Here is a 17,368-nt window from a genome sequence, read left to right on the forward strand (position 1 = left end):
TTGTGGAAACTAGAGTGCAGGAAAACTTACCATCTAAAAGATAAAAGCTGAGACAACTGCTAAGAACCAACACAATCCACAACAAATAAAACTTAGAAACCAAACATACTAAAAAAACCCCAAAGCATACACCCCACACCAAAATGAGAAGACCCAACAAATGTAAAAGCCCCACAATGAAGCTGAGAGTCACCAAGGGAACTGGCAAGGAACAACAAAGAAAAAACAAACTGCACCTTCCAAACCATATCCTTCAGTTTCACATTCCAGCCACCAAAGCAGAAACCCAACCAAGTTATTGCACTGTACAAATAAATGTATTATGTACATATCCTTAAAGAAGAGAAATGAAAATCACCTGAAGCCACACTTTAATTCAGTTTTTGGTAAGCATGATAATATAAAAATAGTAAAACTGATAAAAATAGTAACTTCCACAAAAGACATTAAATAAAAGCTCAAGCAACTTAATACTACTCCAATCTCCTGCAGGAAATTTATCACTAAAAAGAATATAATCCCAGACCTAAAATCTCACACAGTATAAAATCTCCAGATGCGTGAATCTTGGTAAAGCCTAATTTACCACTAGTGAAGACAGAGACAAGAGGCACAAGAAGACACACATTGGGTAGAGACATGACAAAAACAGACAGGGGAGCATAATATTAAAAAAACCAGACTACTAAGAGTTATTCAATATGCAATACCACTACAGATATCAGAACAAAAACCATTTAGAAATACAGGAAAACAATGTAACACATGACAAATAAAACTATCTGATGGACAGAAGAATGAAAAAAAAAGTCAATCATTAAAGGACTCTCATAGCTGACTTCTGTAAAATTTCTGCTGTTGATTTCAGCTGGAAATGATGCCACAAAAGCTGTAAGCATGAAGTAGCCACATGAGACCCAGATATTTGCTTTAGTTATAGACCAATTCTACCTGAAAAACATTGCAAAAGAGACACTGATATTGTACTCTACACAGCTCTGGTCACCTTGTTTCCAAAAATTTTTTCCATGAAATGCATGCACAGAAGGGCTTGCAGGTATTCTGCAGATATTCTGAAGACAGTGAAACTTCTTTCCTAAGCAGAACCCACGAGACCTCAGCTTGCTTATGGTACGAAACTGAGATCTACACAAGGACACACTTGCCATGTTTAAGTATCAGGAAGATAAACAAAAAGTATATAATACAGATAAACCAGGAGAGTAAAATGCAAATTCATGCTCAAAATCTGAATAACAGCAATTGGGCTCTTGAACAGTTTTCAGACACCACCACTAACAGCAAATATCTCATAGCTGCTTAAGCTCATGCTGGACTCGTTCCTGACAGGAGCTGTGTAACATGGTGCTGCAGGAGCAGCACAGCTGACCCAGTGACACAAACTCCTGCTGGAAACTCAAAGCACTTCTGTGCTCACACAGCTCACTTCTGTCACACATACATTCTTTCCCTGAGCATCTGTTGCACAACAGTCACAAGCAGTATCAGCTGGTTAAGCTCCAAGACAGATGAAATTAAAATCCACAGAATAGCAAGAAAGGGAACAAAAAATTCTTTCATTAGGTTTGACACTGAAGTTTTAAATAAAAAAAGAAGCTTCATTTAAATATGTTCATTTAAATTTAGATTCTTTTTTTCTACCTTAGGAAAGGCTTTACCTGTCAATTAGGTAAAATTATTATTCTTTAAGAAGACACTATTCACAGAGCACTTTCACTATAATTTGTTCTGAATACATCCTATTGCTGCTTTTATGCACCTCATTCCCCAACTTTGGGAATGGAAAGAGGCTGGGGGAGAAAGAAAGAAATAGAAAGAGATAACATTAAGATAACAGCAAGGCTCTATCTCATTCATATCTTGGTTTCCAGCTTTCTAGGCCTCTTCTCTGTGGTTCTCCAGTACCCAGTGCTCTCCCTTCTAATCTCAAGAACTGGTACAACTTGTAGCTCCCATTTCCTCAGATGGGATAAAGAAAGAAAAACCAAAACTGAAAGCCAGAATATCCTTCTACAGGGCACAAGTTACTCGTTTACCAAATCCTATTACAAAATTCAAACCATTAGCTCAGTCTGCCATCAACTTGCAACAACAATCAAGAGGTTCAGCTCAAAATGGAAATTTTTCCAGCTTAGTTACACATAAATAAGAAGATCCTTACCGCTCTGACTTCCACCACTCAAAAGCAGCTTTCCTCAGTGGACTGACTCAGGGCCAAGACTTAACTGGGAGATTCTCTAGCACAAGGCAACAAACTTTAGTGTGAAAGCTTGTACACAGCTGCAAGCAGTGGCAGATCCAGGCCCCCACAAAGGCATGAATCAAGCAGAAGGGAAAGGATCATTGCAGGCAACAAATGGAGTAAGCCAAAAATGTGAACATGTGTACGTGCTATTTAAGTTTAGGTTTAGCCTGAGGTCGTAAGAGGTTGGTTTTCTACTAACAAAAGGCCTCTCCAGCATGTCTGAGTGTTAAAAGACAAAATGTAGGCACACTGAAACAACAACTGCACAAAACCTGAAGAGCTTTCTGCTCACAAACTGCTTACAAATCATCAGGTCTCTGGCACTTCTTTCTTCAGAGATCACCAAGAAGCCTCTATTTGTAGTTCTTGAGAAAAGTGAACAGAAGAAATCTTTATTCCTTTTGATCTGGCTGTTACTTTGCAATTGCTACCAGAAGAATGAAACTCTAAATGTATGAGATATAGCTTGGTTTCCTTCCCATATGCCAAAAGAGTAAGCAGAAGGGAAGTTTTTTACCACCGAAAGCACATCAGAAGTGTAAGCTTCTACCTTCCTCATCTCCCTCCCATGAATAAAGCCAGCTCAAAGTTTAACCTCTTTGAGCAAAATTTGTTTTCATCCTGAAGAAGAAATCCACGTTTGCTCAGGGAGGAACCAGAGGAGAATCCCTCCTTGCCCCAAAGACACACAACAGGAGAAAACATAACCTAGAGACATTTCTGAAGGAAATATTTATTTTCAAGAATAAGAAGTAAAAAGATGGCAAAGAAAATAAATAGAATTTAAACTAGAAGCAAATACTTTTGATTAATTACACAGTTCTATAAGATGATAATCTTTCCCCAATCAGATTTTCCAAGACCTCCACCACATGGCCATACAGCTGTCAGTTTTGTTTGCAAACAAGAGGAGCAGTATATGACTAATGTCCTCTTGATTAACTGATACTCAGTTGGCAAAGTGTTATTATGCCTAAGAAGTGCAAGCATGGTATCACTGGAATTAATAAAGGAAGAACACATATGTGGACACCATTCTGAACAGGGAAATCATACTTAAAAACATACAACAGTGGAACACTGAATGCTGCTAACATGGACATCAGGATCCAAAAATTCTTTTCAGAGGGACTTAGATCCAGTTTGGCTTTGTTTGAGGATAATACAAACAACACACAAATAGGGAAGAATTATTAAGACTGTGCACCAGCAAAAATATCACACCTCACAGTGAAAAGTCTCTAAAACTGCCTTCTATATTCCCAGCTTTTCTTTTATTATTTTCAATAAGGCAACACAAAAAATGTTAGCAGAAGGCAGACTTGAAGAAAATCATTGTAATGATCCATGCAGGTGGCATGCCTTCTCTCAGAACAGAAAACGTTTCTCAGGAAAGAGAGTTGGGAAAAAATATTTGAATATAATTTTACGTACAATGGCACACTTGTAAGTTCTGAGACAGGAATGACAACTGACTGCCTGAGCTTTGTTACTGCAAACAGACTACAGGAACCCTGACACCAGCAATCACCACCACTCAAATGCCAAAAGCACAGGTAAGAAAAAAACTGACAAAAACTAAGCCTGAGGATCCACCCTGAATTTTTCTGTGTAAGCCTATACATCACACAGGAAAGTAAAGAAAACTCAAATTTCTATGCCTACTCCTGTAGGCATGAAGTGGTAAACAGCTAAACCAAAATTAAGATGATCAAATCATCCCAGGACGGATTTTTAACAAGAGAGAAATTAGCATGTCCCAACTGTTACTGAGTAACAACCTCCAAATCAGAATTAAGGACTTGGTACATTCACCAGCCTTGACTGCACTCTTGCTTTCTACAGTAAGGAAAAAAAGATTGACATTTAAGGAAAAGAAGTCAAAATTCTGCCCTTGTTGAATGCCTTTCTCACTCAGAGAAAATACTGTTGAGAGAACATTTTACTGTATTTCTTTATTAAGCTACAATAGACACCAAGGACCCTTCTCAAAGAGGACACAGACTATCTTAGTTTGGTTTGAAATTCAGCTTTCAGAAAGATGAGTACAGCCTTTATCAATAAAACCTGGGACAGCAACACTTCAGTGATGTTCTCTGTAATAATTCTTCTCTGAACATCATGCATTGATATGCACCGTTGCTATAGAAATGGTGCTAACAGGAAAAAAAAAATCTATCAGCCTATGAATTGCCTGTTTGGTATGATGACTATTATGGGAAACTACAACAGACATTTGGGGATGAGAGCTGGATCTTCTGCCTGTGTCACTATCCCCTGCATTCATTTCTGGAAGCGTGTCAAGCCCAGGGTAGGCAACTTCAACAAATAAACAGCACACAAACCAGTTGCTTCTTCATCTGAGCATCCCACTCACCTCTTTTCCATATTTCTAACTCCCTTTGGAAGGGCCTCAGTAAATCAGCCAACCCAGCAGAGAACAGATAAAAACCCAAATATTCATTGTTTAATGTTAAATACCTTTCTCCACCCAAGATCAGTCAGCAACTGGTGACCACCAAAGCATCTGCCTAATAAAACATGACAGAAACCAAGTTAGACAGAAACCTAGAAACCAAGTTAACTCAAATACAGGACTCCAACAGTCAGATGGCCTCACCATTTACCAGTGACCCACTCAAAGTGCCTGAAACTGCTGATCAAGAACATGTTTGCTTCAACTGAAATAATTCAGAGTGCGTGTTTTCATGAAGGAGAACACTGTATTTTTAAGATGGTATCAAAATTTTTTCTTGTTATTAAAATAGAAACTTATAGTAGACCACAGGGCAATGGTGTCTCTTTAGACACTCAAGGTAAATGAGCATTTATTTGAAGGCCTGAAATTCTGGTAAACCCATTTCTTTTTTGTGCACTGACAACAACAGTCCAGTCACCAGAAAAATCTCAATGTGATTTCAGGTAAATGGACAATATAAATGAGAGCCCTGCTGGAGCCATTTCTAAGCCATCCATCTGCATTATTGATGAAAGGATCTGCTCTAAAGAGGGAATGACATAATAAATATCTACAGAACTTGTGTAACTGATGTAGAATACAATGCTTTCCAGAAGGCATCAAAAAGACACTGAAATGTAGCAGCACAAGCATTAACTTGAAGAGCACAGCTGGCAAAGAGTAAGAACCAGCAATACAAAATCATTTGTGTACCTCTAAGGGCAGTAAAGGCAAGCCTTAAATTCTTGTTACAAAACCAAGAGAAAGACACTGCAGGGGTAAGATTAATGACATGCCTTTGACACAGACTGTCAAGAAGGATTTTTAAGATTATTCCAGCACTATGAATTCAGCACAGTATGTTCACAAGTGATATCCTACCCAACTACTTGGATATTTGAGCTATTCAGTGGATGACTGGATAATTACCACTCAAATATATCCTTAAGCTTATGAAACACAGCTGCATCCATTTCTGCCAAATCAGTGAAAGCAGACATTAAAGATTGATTTAAGTGCAGATATGTGCAAGCTGGAAACTTGGGTCCAAGAGTAATGACAGAGGTATCCTGTACACAATATAGTTGTGACAGAGATTTGAAGGAAAATGATGTTTTGAATGTAAACTACTGGTTAACAGCAGATAAGACTTTCCTTTTAAGGAAATCATGTAATTTAACATTTCATTTAACTAAGAAGATAGTCACATTCATCTTTTTTGTTAATCTTTTAACTGATAAAAGGTAAACCTAGAATGCTCCAGTGCAAGAAAGCGCGTGGCATGACAGGGCAGGTTATCACAAGTAGGGATATAAAACCCATTGTCACGTGACCACGAGGTGATGGTAACTTGATCTTTAAAAAGCTCACAGATTAGAACCATCCAAAAGAATCCCCTATCTGCTACTTCACTAATATTAATAGCCAAAATCCCTAATCTTAGCAAAATGATTGGAAAATGCTTTCCTTTCCAGGTTCACCAAAACAAATCACAGCAATAAAGCAGCACAAAGCTCAGGAAAACCACAATTAGAAGAACTAAAGCAAAGATCCTCAGATCATAAGACATCTACCAGGTAAAGATTCCTGCTCCCTGGTAACTTCTGGCAGGAAATCCTGCAGGAATTCTACCCTAAATTTTGCAAATATCTTTTTTCCCCTTTTTGCAGAGAGGACATCTTCTGGCCCAGAATAATCAGCAACACTGGCTTTTTCTAAAGCAACAGACATTGGTCATTGGACAAACCAATGGAAATAAAGTCTTCACCTCGTCTAAATGAAAATCTAAATGAAAATGCAACACTTCTTTGAGCCCTGCCATGCCCTGTATTGCTGCCTTAAAACAAAAATTCAGTCACATAAACATGTACCTTACCTAACACAAGCCTTTTTGCTCTAATACAAGATTCACCTGAAATAGAAGGGAAAAACATTTAAAAAATGGCCATAACAAACACAGACAACTGAAAGGGTCTGAGCAATTGTTTCTAAGTATTTGGAATGAGTAGCCTAAGTTACAGTTTGGGGAAGGATTTGATACTGCTTTGTCATTACTGTCATTAAACTGTCCTTGTACTGGAGGTACAAGGAAATCTGTCAACATTAGAAGGATGAGTGGAAGCTGCACACCAAAGAGAGAGCAGCCTTGCCTGAGCAACAAAAAAGCCCCAGTGAAGAGAAAGCTGTGCTGGGAAACAAACTCAGCTGGGAGAGCTTGACAGGGAACCATATTAAATACATATATATATGTTTGTGTGTATGTATAAACTAAACTAATTAAGAGCTTTCAGTATTGTCTCAAAGTCAAGATCATCCATATCATCAAACTAAAAATCCAGAGCAAAACACAAATTAGAAATGCATTTTCCCATTCTGTACTAGATGGAAACAAGTTGCCTCTTACCTGCTGAAAGAATGGCTGAAAAAGTCAATACCTTGGCAGCACTCTGAAAACACTTTAATCTTTTAGTTTCATGTTCAGCTTGCCAAGTAGGGGAGGTTCATGCTGGTCCTGCTGTTATTTAAACATAAAGGAGAACCAGCCACATCATAAATAGGGTATCAGTACCTTACTGTTGAAATATCCTGAAGTCACCAGCCACAACATGGTTAGTGTGTTTTGACAGGTGATACTTTTGAAACAGCTTTATCACTTAAAAGCAAAGATATTTTAATGACCTATACAAATTTATCTTTCACTACCCCCTAGACAACAAAGGAAAACTATCTAAGCAAAAACAGGCAACACAACTACCAATTTAAATGCAATATTCATATAGGGATTTACAGGAACTTTCTGACAGAAGAACCTAGTTTGCTCACAAATAACCGAGCTGGGCTTTCTAGGAGAGTTGTGTGTGGCTAATAAACACCATTAATCTGACAGAGCTGGCAAACATTGGACAGAAGGGCTGCTCTACCAGAGATTGCTACATAAACCAGCTCCCTCACTGACAAATGAAGCCAATCCAACATCAGCTCACCCTGGGACCCAAGCACATGATCAACCCAGCCGCACACCCGAAAGAGAACACAATTCACAAGTGGCATCTCCAACCTAGGCAAGACTCCTTTATCTCTTCCATCATATGATTTTTGATTTTAAGTATTGTTACATTAAAAATCATCTGCCTCATCACAGAGAAGATGCCAATTATGAATTCCAAAATACAGCAGTTTATTTCCTGTAAGCAAAATATTTCTACCAAATTTAGGAGAATCATAAATACAGAAAAAGCCACAAAGAAGCAGTAATCAGCAAGTCTAATGATAAGATCACAGAAACACACCCTATTGCCCTGGGGAAAAAAAAGATATCCAATTCCATTAACAGGCTGGAATGTAATAGGGAAAGATGACACCAGAAAAAGAGACAAGCAACAAAAACTTCAGTTGCTGAAGTCCATCACTTCTCCGCATCTTTCCTCCCTCACTTCAAGTAAAATCAAGAAGATATCCACGACATTCAGTACTAGACACAGAAATCTGACACCTGAAAGCAACACAGAATTCCAGCAAATCCCAAGGCATTGGGAAGCAATCCTCTCTTTTCCTGGTCGCTGGAGAGATCTCACCTCTGTCCATATCTAACTTCACTACTGCCTGATTCTGTTTTCCATTTAAGATTATTACCTCATAAAAAAAGAAAAAATGTAAGTAAAATAATTTAATAAGTCAGGAAAATAAGAGTTAGCTTTTAAAAAAAACAAAACAGGTACAGCTGAAAGAAAGGTCCAAACTCTTCTGCCATATACGTTTGCTTACAAATGAGGGATTTAACAAAAATTTTATGGGTGCAATAGCTTAGCAAGACCCTCTTGTGTTTGTCTGATAAATAATGCAAGAAGCTATCTTCCCTTTTTAGCAGTATCACTTAACAGAAGCCAACTGGATTTCTGTATCTGTCTAACAGTGCAACACAAATACAACACACCTCTGAATTGTATCAACATACAGATCTGCACAACAAATTTCACAAACCTACCCTCTATAAAAGACTTTGGCCTCAACAATGCCCTTTCAATTAATGTCTTTACTGTCTTATAAGTGATACAATTCAGATCAAGAATTATTCTTCAACAAAACCACATCAGCCTCAAATCAATAGTGCATACTGTTTACTCCTCTTAGTCTAAACATGCTTAAAAATTCATACATATTTTGCATACTTGCTAGGTTTTTCTATAAGTCCTGACATAATGCCGCCTTAAATACTTTAAAACTTTCTGCTGTACATACAAAAAAAATAATTTAGCAACGTACAACAAGAAATATGTGGATATTTTTTCCCCTCTGTCTCAGGCATATTGCATTCATGATCAAAACAAGAAGAAATTAAAACAGTTCCAACTGCTGGTCTCAAACAGTTTTAGACCTCTCTTCTTAACAAATTCGTGTCTCTGAATACCAACTTATACACAGCTATAGAAATACCTCTTTGAAGATAAATTAAATTGCCTTATCTGAAACATTAACTAGGTCCTATTGAAGAAGCCTCCCCTCCACTAAGACAGTTTCAGAAAAGAGTCAAGATTGACTTTTCAGAAGTATTAAAGGCAAGTCACAGCATGACATTCAGATCAAGCTCTGTCATCACACAGACCCTATCCACATTTTAAAAAAGCCAGCAAGTTAATTAAGTTTAAGGGCAAGTCATTACATGCAGGCACTGAGGAAGCTGCTCACAAGCAGGTCCTAGAGCGCGCCATCTGTTTACCTGCCATTCCTCAAAGGTAAAGAAATACTGTACCTCAAAAGTAGCTTTTTTCACTTCATATTGCTTTAATGTGCCTTCAGCTTTATAGAACACTGTACCTCTGACACCTGTCTCCAGTGAAAATTTATCAAGCTTGACTTTTGTTTCATCTCCTAACAATTTGGTTAACATAATTTTCCTCTCCAAATTCCTTTAAAATTATTCCAGGTGGACACTTGACCACTTCAATAGATACTGGCAGTAGAGCTGAACAACCTCCACAAATAAAATCATCTTTAGCATACCTACAGCTACCTAAGGGTAACAAATATAATCAAAGAATCACAGTTTCATATTGCAGTTAGATCTGGTACTGCCACCTTCCTTTGTCCAAAGTAATACAATATGTACTTGTTTAAAACACCATTAAAAACTTAGCAAGGCATATCACTACGAATACCAAAATCTATTATCAAAGAGCAACCTGGCAAAATCTGTTCAAAATAAATCCAAAATCCAGCCTAGAAAAGAAAAAAAAATCCCCAAAGGAACATTAGAAGAAATTATGTATCATCAACAGAGCAGACAACCAGACAATGGGGGGTGAACAAAACACTTTCCAAACACCAAGTAGCAAAAACATTTCTACCACAGAGGGACACTTGCTATTACATAAGTAACACAGAAAACAGTTTCCTAAGAAGCCACACATCTGACACACTCAGTGAATGACATATTAAAAGGTAATAATAATGAAGCCTTATAGCTAGGTGACAGTCAACCTCATTTTATCTTGAGGCAGACCTGCCAGGGCCAGGTTTTACCCACCCTAACAAATGCCTCAAGTTTCAGGCTGCTCACTGTCCACCACACTCAGGTCTCTCAGAAACAGAGGGTTAGTGTGTAGCTAAGCAGAAATCTTGCTAATACTTCAGTAATTTTGCACTCTGAGCTCCAGAAAACACTTGCAAATCACTTCAACTGCATGAAAGGACTGAACTCAATGGATTCTACTTTTATCCATTATTCTTTTCCAAAATGCCTGCTGGCACATTTCTGTAGAAGTCTGATCAATAATATCATCAAAATAATTTAGAGGTACTTACCAGACAAGCCTTATGACTAATGCCTAAACAAACTGGTCAGTCTAAAAGTACATGACTAACATTCTAAAAATAAACGAGATAGCTGCCACTACTCAGGTAGACTTACCAGTAAAGCACATGGGAAAAGTGGCTGTTGGCAGAGTGCTCTGGACCTGCCAGCAACAGCAGCACTGTTCAGGTGCCCTTTAACCACACAGGAAAAGTTAATTTCATGACAGTGGGAGAGGAAGTACAGCAATTATGAATCATCCACGTAACTGTGTACTTTATCAATACACTTCATAATATTAAGGTTACTAATTAGTGACAGCACAAAACAGTGATGCAGCTATGTGAGAGTGAGCAGCTTGAATCTTTGGACCTTTTTATCTTTTATTGATACAGCACTTAGAATTTATGTGCATTTTGAAATCCACAATGAACACGCAGGAAACTGTGCAATGCTACCAGCATTCTAACACGTCACACCTGCTAACTGCAGGTGCTTTTGGAATCGGTAAAAAATACTTTACAGACTTCTGCATATGATCAGCTATACTAGCAATACTATACTTACTTTCCACCAACACCATCATCACTTTCATCTCATTTCACCAGCCAACTGTAAAAGATGCAACAATAAAAGATGTACAGTTTAGCTCTATGAAAAAGGATTTTTCAGAAGTGCCACAAGGATCCTAAAGTGCCTCATAGTTTTCTGCATAAAGTCTGAAAAAAAGTTTATTCCAAGCTCCCAGATTTGCACACCCAGCTAGGGATACAAGTGTCATTTGACCTACTTCAGCTGGTTTATGGCAACTTGATTTTATACTTGTCAGTCATCTCCCCCACTAATGCTTTTTCCTGTTCCTTTCTCTGCCACAACATTAACCCAAAATTTTGTACAGCTGAAGTGAATAGTTTGGGGGAACAACCAAACTGAAAAACAAAGCAAGGGGGGAGCCTAATTTCTTAGCTGGGTAAGTTTCCTGATGCAGTTTTCTCTACTGCATTATCTATTTCTGCCAGTACACAGTGAGAAGTGAGCAGTCAATAAATAAGCTGCCTCACTCCACATGGGGTCACAACCTAATTCAATTACAAACCACCTTAGATTAGTTACAACTGTGGGGGACCCCAAAGTTATCAAGCAAACAGCAGAAATTCAGAGCAATTAGAAGACTGCACAAACAACCTGGCAATAAAATAAGTGGACTAGAAACAACCATTTACAGAGTTTATAAATCTGAGTTTTACACAGAACTCACAAGTCTACCTGTGCTTACACACCTCCTCAGACAGATTCATACATGAAGCTAATAAAAAGTAATTTGAGACCTTCAGCTTTTTACTGGAGGCTTCTGCCTGCCTACACATTAATCTAAAAAGGACGTATCACAGCAGAAAATGTGCTTAGTACTAGTCCTGTTTATTCAATTATTGGTCTGAGTCCAGTCACTCTGTGGCATTATACCACTAATTCTAAATCTAAATGAAAATATAATACTATAGTCTAGACAATTACCCCAAACCCTGGGCACATTAATAATATGATAAAAGCAATCCAATTTACAAACTGCATTAAGATCACTTTCTTAAGGCTCTTTGCCAGTTTTATCTAGCCACTATTATCTAAGAAATACACCTTCAAGTTCTGAAAAAGATCAATATCCTTCTTCCCCAGCACAATCAATCTGAGCCCATTTCAGTGAGAGCCGACTCCACAGTCTCCAAGCTGTCCCTTAATGAATAATGAGGGAGGAACAAATCAAACAGCTCTTAATGCCACACTACTACAGCAATGGTCAGAGCATGGACAGCCAGACCTAGGTCAATTCAGACTTAATTGATTGCTGCCACCAGCACAGCTCCATTAAAGAGGAAAAGAGGTGACACACACATATCCCAAAGTGCCACTGAGGCAGCTCCAAAGCCAGCAAAACCTTCTGCACCAAATTCTGCATCCAAATCATTTATTTTAAAATGGAATTACAGCATGAGAGCCAGGATATGTCAAGCTTCTCCTCTGCAAACCCTGTTACCCATTTCTTCTCTGGGCACTTCAGCCCTCAGACAGCTGACAGACACACAGGACAAGCACTCTAAGTCAAGAGATCCGCGAGCTCCAAGAAATTAATAAATTGGGCCAACCACTTTTTGGCAGAGGAGCTCATTGCAACCTCAACAATCAAATTCCGTCGCTGGCAGCTCTGCCTATGCCTTGGGCTTGCTGGTTTCAATTCCTTAACTGACCCAGGCTCGTTATACTTCCTTACTTGCACTAGGAACTACAATACTATCTAAATCCATGGGAAGAAGGGCAAAGACAACTTCCAGCCAAATTTTCCAGGTCTAATCAATTGAGGGGGAGGTCTCAGTCTTCCAGTCAAAGACTTAAAAAAACTGATTTTACTGCTTCAATATGATTGCTAAGAACAAGTAATAAACCTGAGTCACCAGAGGGCATTAACACTTCTACCAAATGGCAAATGCAGCCCTTCAATTAGAGAGGCTGATAATTACATCCACATCATCATGTATATTTTATATGGATTGAACTTCAGCCAGCTTGTTCTAATCCATGTTCAAATCTCAACTACATACTGATGAGGCACTGAGCTACATTAACTGTTGTGGTCACACTTGAAATACATGGGAGAGACTCACAGTCTCCTCAGACAGACCAGGGAAAATGGAACAGGCACACATTTGTTCACATACAATCTCAAGCTTCCCTTGCCTATGGAATACATGTGTACTATTAAATACAAATAAAATTCTGAAGCAGGTGTGGAGAACAGGCCACAAGTCCTGCATCTCAAAGAAATGGAATAACTATTCTTAAGGGTTTGAATCAAGATCTGTCCTATCATAAGGGACTTCAATCAACATCAGCCTGCAAAAGAAAAATGGGAAAGGCTTCCCCTTGACCATCAAGCAGCAATGGATGTGTTGTTCTCTCAAGTCTGGCATCAAATCAACTGCTATGTTACAGCCTTAATCTTTAAAAAAGGAGGCTGATCTTTATCACAAGAAATAGGCAGGTGTTTAAACCACAAATATGATGCTCAGGAAGGGCTCATAAGAGTGTTTCTTGATATTCTGACCAAACAGCTCGTTTCTCCATGGCATGCCAGCCAAAGCTGCACACTGCAGCACAGCCAGGGAGTTTCTGTGGCAGAAAACCTTGACTTGCTGGTGAAGTTGATACAAAGAGCCAAAACACACCTGAACAGTGCAGATCTATCGAAATAAGAGCAAAGCCTCCAGGCCCTGCAAGGTACACAGCTGCTTCTTTTCCCAGTTTTACCTAAACTGTCATTCTTGTAGTCAGGACTTCTGGACAACAAAGACATGCGAAGGAAAAGGGAATCCTATCCATATGGAAAAGGACACCTTACCCATCGAGCTGTTGTTGGTCTGTGCTGAAGTCACTGACACGTAAAAGGTTACAGTGACGACAAGGCTGGGGTAGGAAGTTCTGTGAGCAACCGCAGGGGATCTCCATGGGTTCAAGGAAGACACCTCTTGTGCCATATGACAGTCTACAACCCATCTGGAAGCCCATGGGGAGTTTTGAAAACACCAGCTGAGAGCCTACTAGAGCAGCACACCTCTGAGCAGTGAGTCCAAGAGAATAATGATCAACCTTATATGCAGGTCAGGAAAACTGCATTTTAAAATACTTTGTGGTGACTCACAAGACTTCCCAATGTTTTATTTGCTCTACTCTAAGATTTACCAAACAGGTCTCTTTATTGAGACAAACTCTCCCATAAACTGAAACACAGACTGGGAACAGCCTTCCTTGGCCACAAGCCGGTTCAATGCCCATCATTTATGCCATTCTGAGTCACAGCAAACTGCTCCAGCGTTCACAACACACCACGATGCAAGATACACCCTCCCTGTCCAGGACTTCCAGCCCCCTCTCTCTCTGTTCCCCCACCTTCTCCACCTCACACAGCTCCTCCTGACTGCACACAGCCAGCACTGGGAGCCCTTCCACACTTCACCCTGCCTTGCTCCAGCTCCAAGCTCAAATGGCCCCTTCCAGCTGGGCAGAAGTCCAGGTGGGACCAGCTTGCCCACAGCTAGGACTCCAATGCCATTCTCCCTAGAATCCTGCAAGGTTTTTCTGGATCTTTGTAAAGGTAAAAGAGTTGCAGTCGCACATCCACATGTTTCAGGGGACTGAGCATACAGAGAATCTGCTTAGAACGCCCAACCGCAACATTAAGACACGCTCGCTTCAGCAGTCTTTTAAGGTGATTAATTCATAAAGAGACAAAACATGAAGCCTACAAAGCTTCTGTTCATGCAGTAACTATGACACACATACTTATACTGAAAGATGATTCCTACTGCAGCAGTTCCAGGTATTTAAATGCAGAGGTTTTTAACAGAAAGGTTTCCTCATTATTTTGAAGATGTATTTCTAAGTCTGTTTTCTAACAAGAGCTGTAAACCAACACTGAGAAGAGAAATACATCATGCCTTTGCTGGCTTATAATTTGAAAAAATGCAACCAATTATATTCCCCACCCTTAAAGGATATATTCAACTCAGCTTTAGTTATTGAATGAAAGGAGGAGCTCAAATGACTCAGCTTCAAGCAAATATAAAGGAAAATATTAACCCCTAATCTTAATAAAAAAAAAAAAATAAATAGTGGAACAAACTGATTAAGATGGAGGTGTGGCTTGTCCATTCAAATCTTTTAATATTCAAACACATCAAGCAGAACATTAGCACACTATGACTGCATTACTTTTCTGTACAAACACAGTCAATTTCAAAAATCAAAGTTTACACAAGTAGTTGAAGTTAACCCAGTATCTTCATTCTTGCTCTTTAGTGCTGAGCAGCATAAAGATAAATAAAACAAGGAAACATTGGCATTTTTAATCTACAGTCACCAGGCAAGATAGAAGTGTGAAAAGGAAAAGTCCTCTCCAAAATTCTGCAGGAAAACCCACACATTTCTACAGGGAAAAAACCCAACAAAACCCACTGGTGAGTAAACAGGATAACCTCATGAAGGGGGTTTTCTTGGGGGGAACCCGTTGTTTCCACTGGACTGAGTTAAAACATTTCTTATTAAAGTCAGCAAAATAAATTACAAGGTAGAATACTTCACAAGGGGGCTCACCAACACCAAGGGACTGCTGTACATCCTCCACATAAATTCACAAGTGCTTGTCCCCCATGTCACACCAGCATCTCAACGCAGAACACACCCCCAGCTGTGCTGGGAGGAATATTTAATTCCAGACTAGCCGGAGTGCTCCTTTACATGCGGCCCAAGCTCCAAACACAGATGTCACCAGAGGGCACCCTCTCAATTCCAGTGACCCAGCTTTAACCAACTTCTGAGCAGGACTGCAGAAAACCCAGGAGCAGGGATGTGCAGAGGCTTTGGAAAGCAGGAATAGTTCTGCTTCTGCAAGGAATTTCCTTAAAATAGTAATAATAAAAAAAAAATCCCACCATAGAAATAAAATTTAAAAAAAAAATAAAAATTATTTATACAGCCGAGAAATGTAAAAATTTTCCAGAGGAAAATATTGTTAGGGGAAAAAAACCCCAACAAAATCACAATTTATCAAGTTCTGTACAATGTTATACTGTGGTACTTGATGGTGCCAACTCAGTTCAGCTCTTTTGGCACCCATGTGGATCATATCCACTCCCACAAGCTGGGTCCAAGGCAGCACAGCTCACGAAAAAGTGCCTATGGAAGTCCTCTGGCTCTGCTATCAGATACTACATCTTACAATACTACATGAAAAAAAATGTACGAGTAGTTTTCAAGCTTTGGTCCATGTATTATTGCTAATGCCCTGTTAAGTGTTAATAATGTTTTAAAACAAACATCTGGTAAGCTGAAGTTCATTTAAAAAAATTATGCACAAGCAGTAAAACATGCAATAGGTCTACATACCAAAAAGGGTCTCACATCACCAGTTGGCATGAACAGAATGTTACATTCATTCTGTTTAGAAATAAACACCACCACAGTACAACTAAAATGAAGTCGGCTGCAGAAGCAAGCAATGATAAGAGAAAAAGAGGAAATAGTCATTGTGCATCCCATATTTTCCAATCCTGAGAAAACCCAAAAAGCTGTAGGCCTATCAAGCATTTGATTGCCTGGTTATCTGCCAATCCCATTTGAAAATAAATTGTCCCCACCTCTTCTAGCTGTGATTGCAAAGCACCTTAATTCAGCAGAGGCACAGAAGGAAGGGTGAAGGACTAAGACCTGTGCAAAAGCACCTTTTTTCAGTAGCGGGATCTCTCCAACAGCGTCAGTATAGGAAACCTGCAAGTAGATATACACATCCACGGAATTTCACCAGGCCTGTAACTACTATTAAACCCACAGGGCAAGTTACTCTAAACTATTACCTGTCATCACCACTCACCGTAGTTTAAAATATATCTACAGAATTGCTTTTCCAGCACCTGCTGCCAGGAAAGAAACAACGCTAAACATGCCTCACGTCTAATAAACAGCATCTATTTATCCACCTTCTAAAGAAGATTCCCGTCTACTGGAAGGTAACATGCTCTGAAATTACCCTGGTTTACATGAAAGTGGTGCAACGTGGTGTTCTTACAGCCACTACCCATGCTGTCTCTCGTGTCCCCATCCCTGGGCACTGCCCTGTCACCCGTGTCCGCAACCCTGGGCACTGCCCTGTCACCAGTGTCCGCATCCCTGGGCACTGTCCTGGCCCTGGTTCCCCGCTCCCTGGGCCCATCCCTCGGGCAGGACGGATGGATAGCGGTATCTCACCGCCACAGCCCCCGCTCCGCCCCGGCCGCCCTCCGGCCCCCGCCGTGCCCCACGAGCGGAT

The 17,368-nt window shown here is 39.6% G+C and overlaps 1 protein-coding gene across 50 annotated transcripts in view; it reads right to left on the reverse strand.

Annotated features, from left to right (window-relative positions):
• Nucleotides 1-17,368, reverse strand: part of RALGPS2 (Ral GEF with PH domain and SH3 binding motif 2) — a 109,209-nt gene that overhangs the window by 91,142 nt on the left and 699 nt on the right. For 8 of the 50 annotated variants that reach the window (XM_086902166.1, XM_086902145.1, XM_086902146.1 and 5 more), the window contains exon 2: nucleotides 16,701-16,830. The exons of 12 other annotated variants lie outside the window; for them this stretch is intronic. Coding sequence is in view for 10 of the 38 variants with exons in the window: in XM_086902117.1 (XP_086758243.1) it covers nucleotides 16,450-16,546 (97 nt within the window). In the remaining 28 variants the exon portion in view is untranslated. Of the gene's footprint in view, nucleotides 1-1,006; nucleotides 1,149-11,082; nucleotides 11,128-16,449; nucleotides 16,547-16,700; nucleotides 16,831-16,933; nucleotides 16,974-17,089; nucleotide 17,368 lie in introns of those variants that run through there. 30 more of the 50 variants (XM_086902160.1, XM_086902132.1, XM_086902134.1 and 27 more) reach the window with 13 other exon arrangements.

The sequence above is a fragment of the Cyanistes caeruleus genome, chromosome 9, assembly GCF_971803275.1.
Source record: "Cyanistes caeruleus chromosome 9, bCyaCae1.hap1.1, whole genome shotgun sequence".
NCBI lineage: Eukaryota > Metazoa > Chordata > Aves > Passeriformes > Paridae > Cyanistes > Cyanistes caeruleus.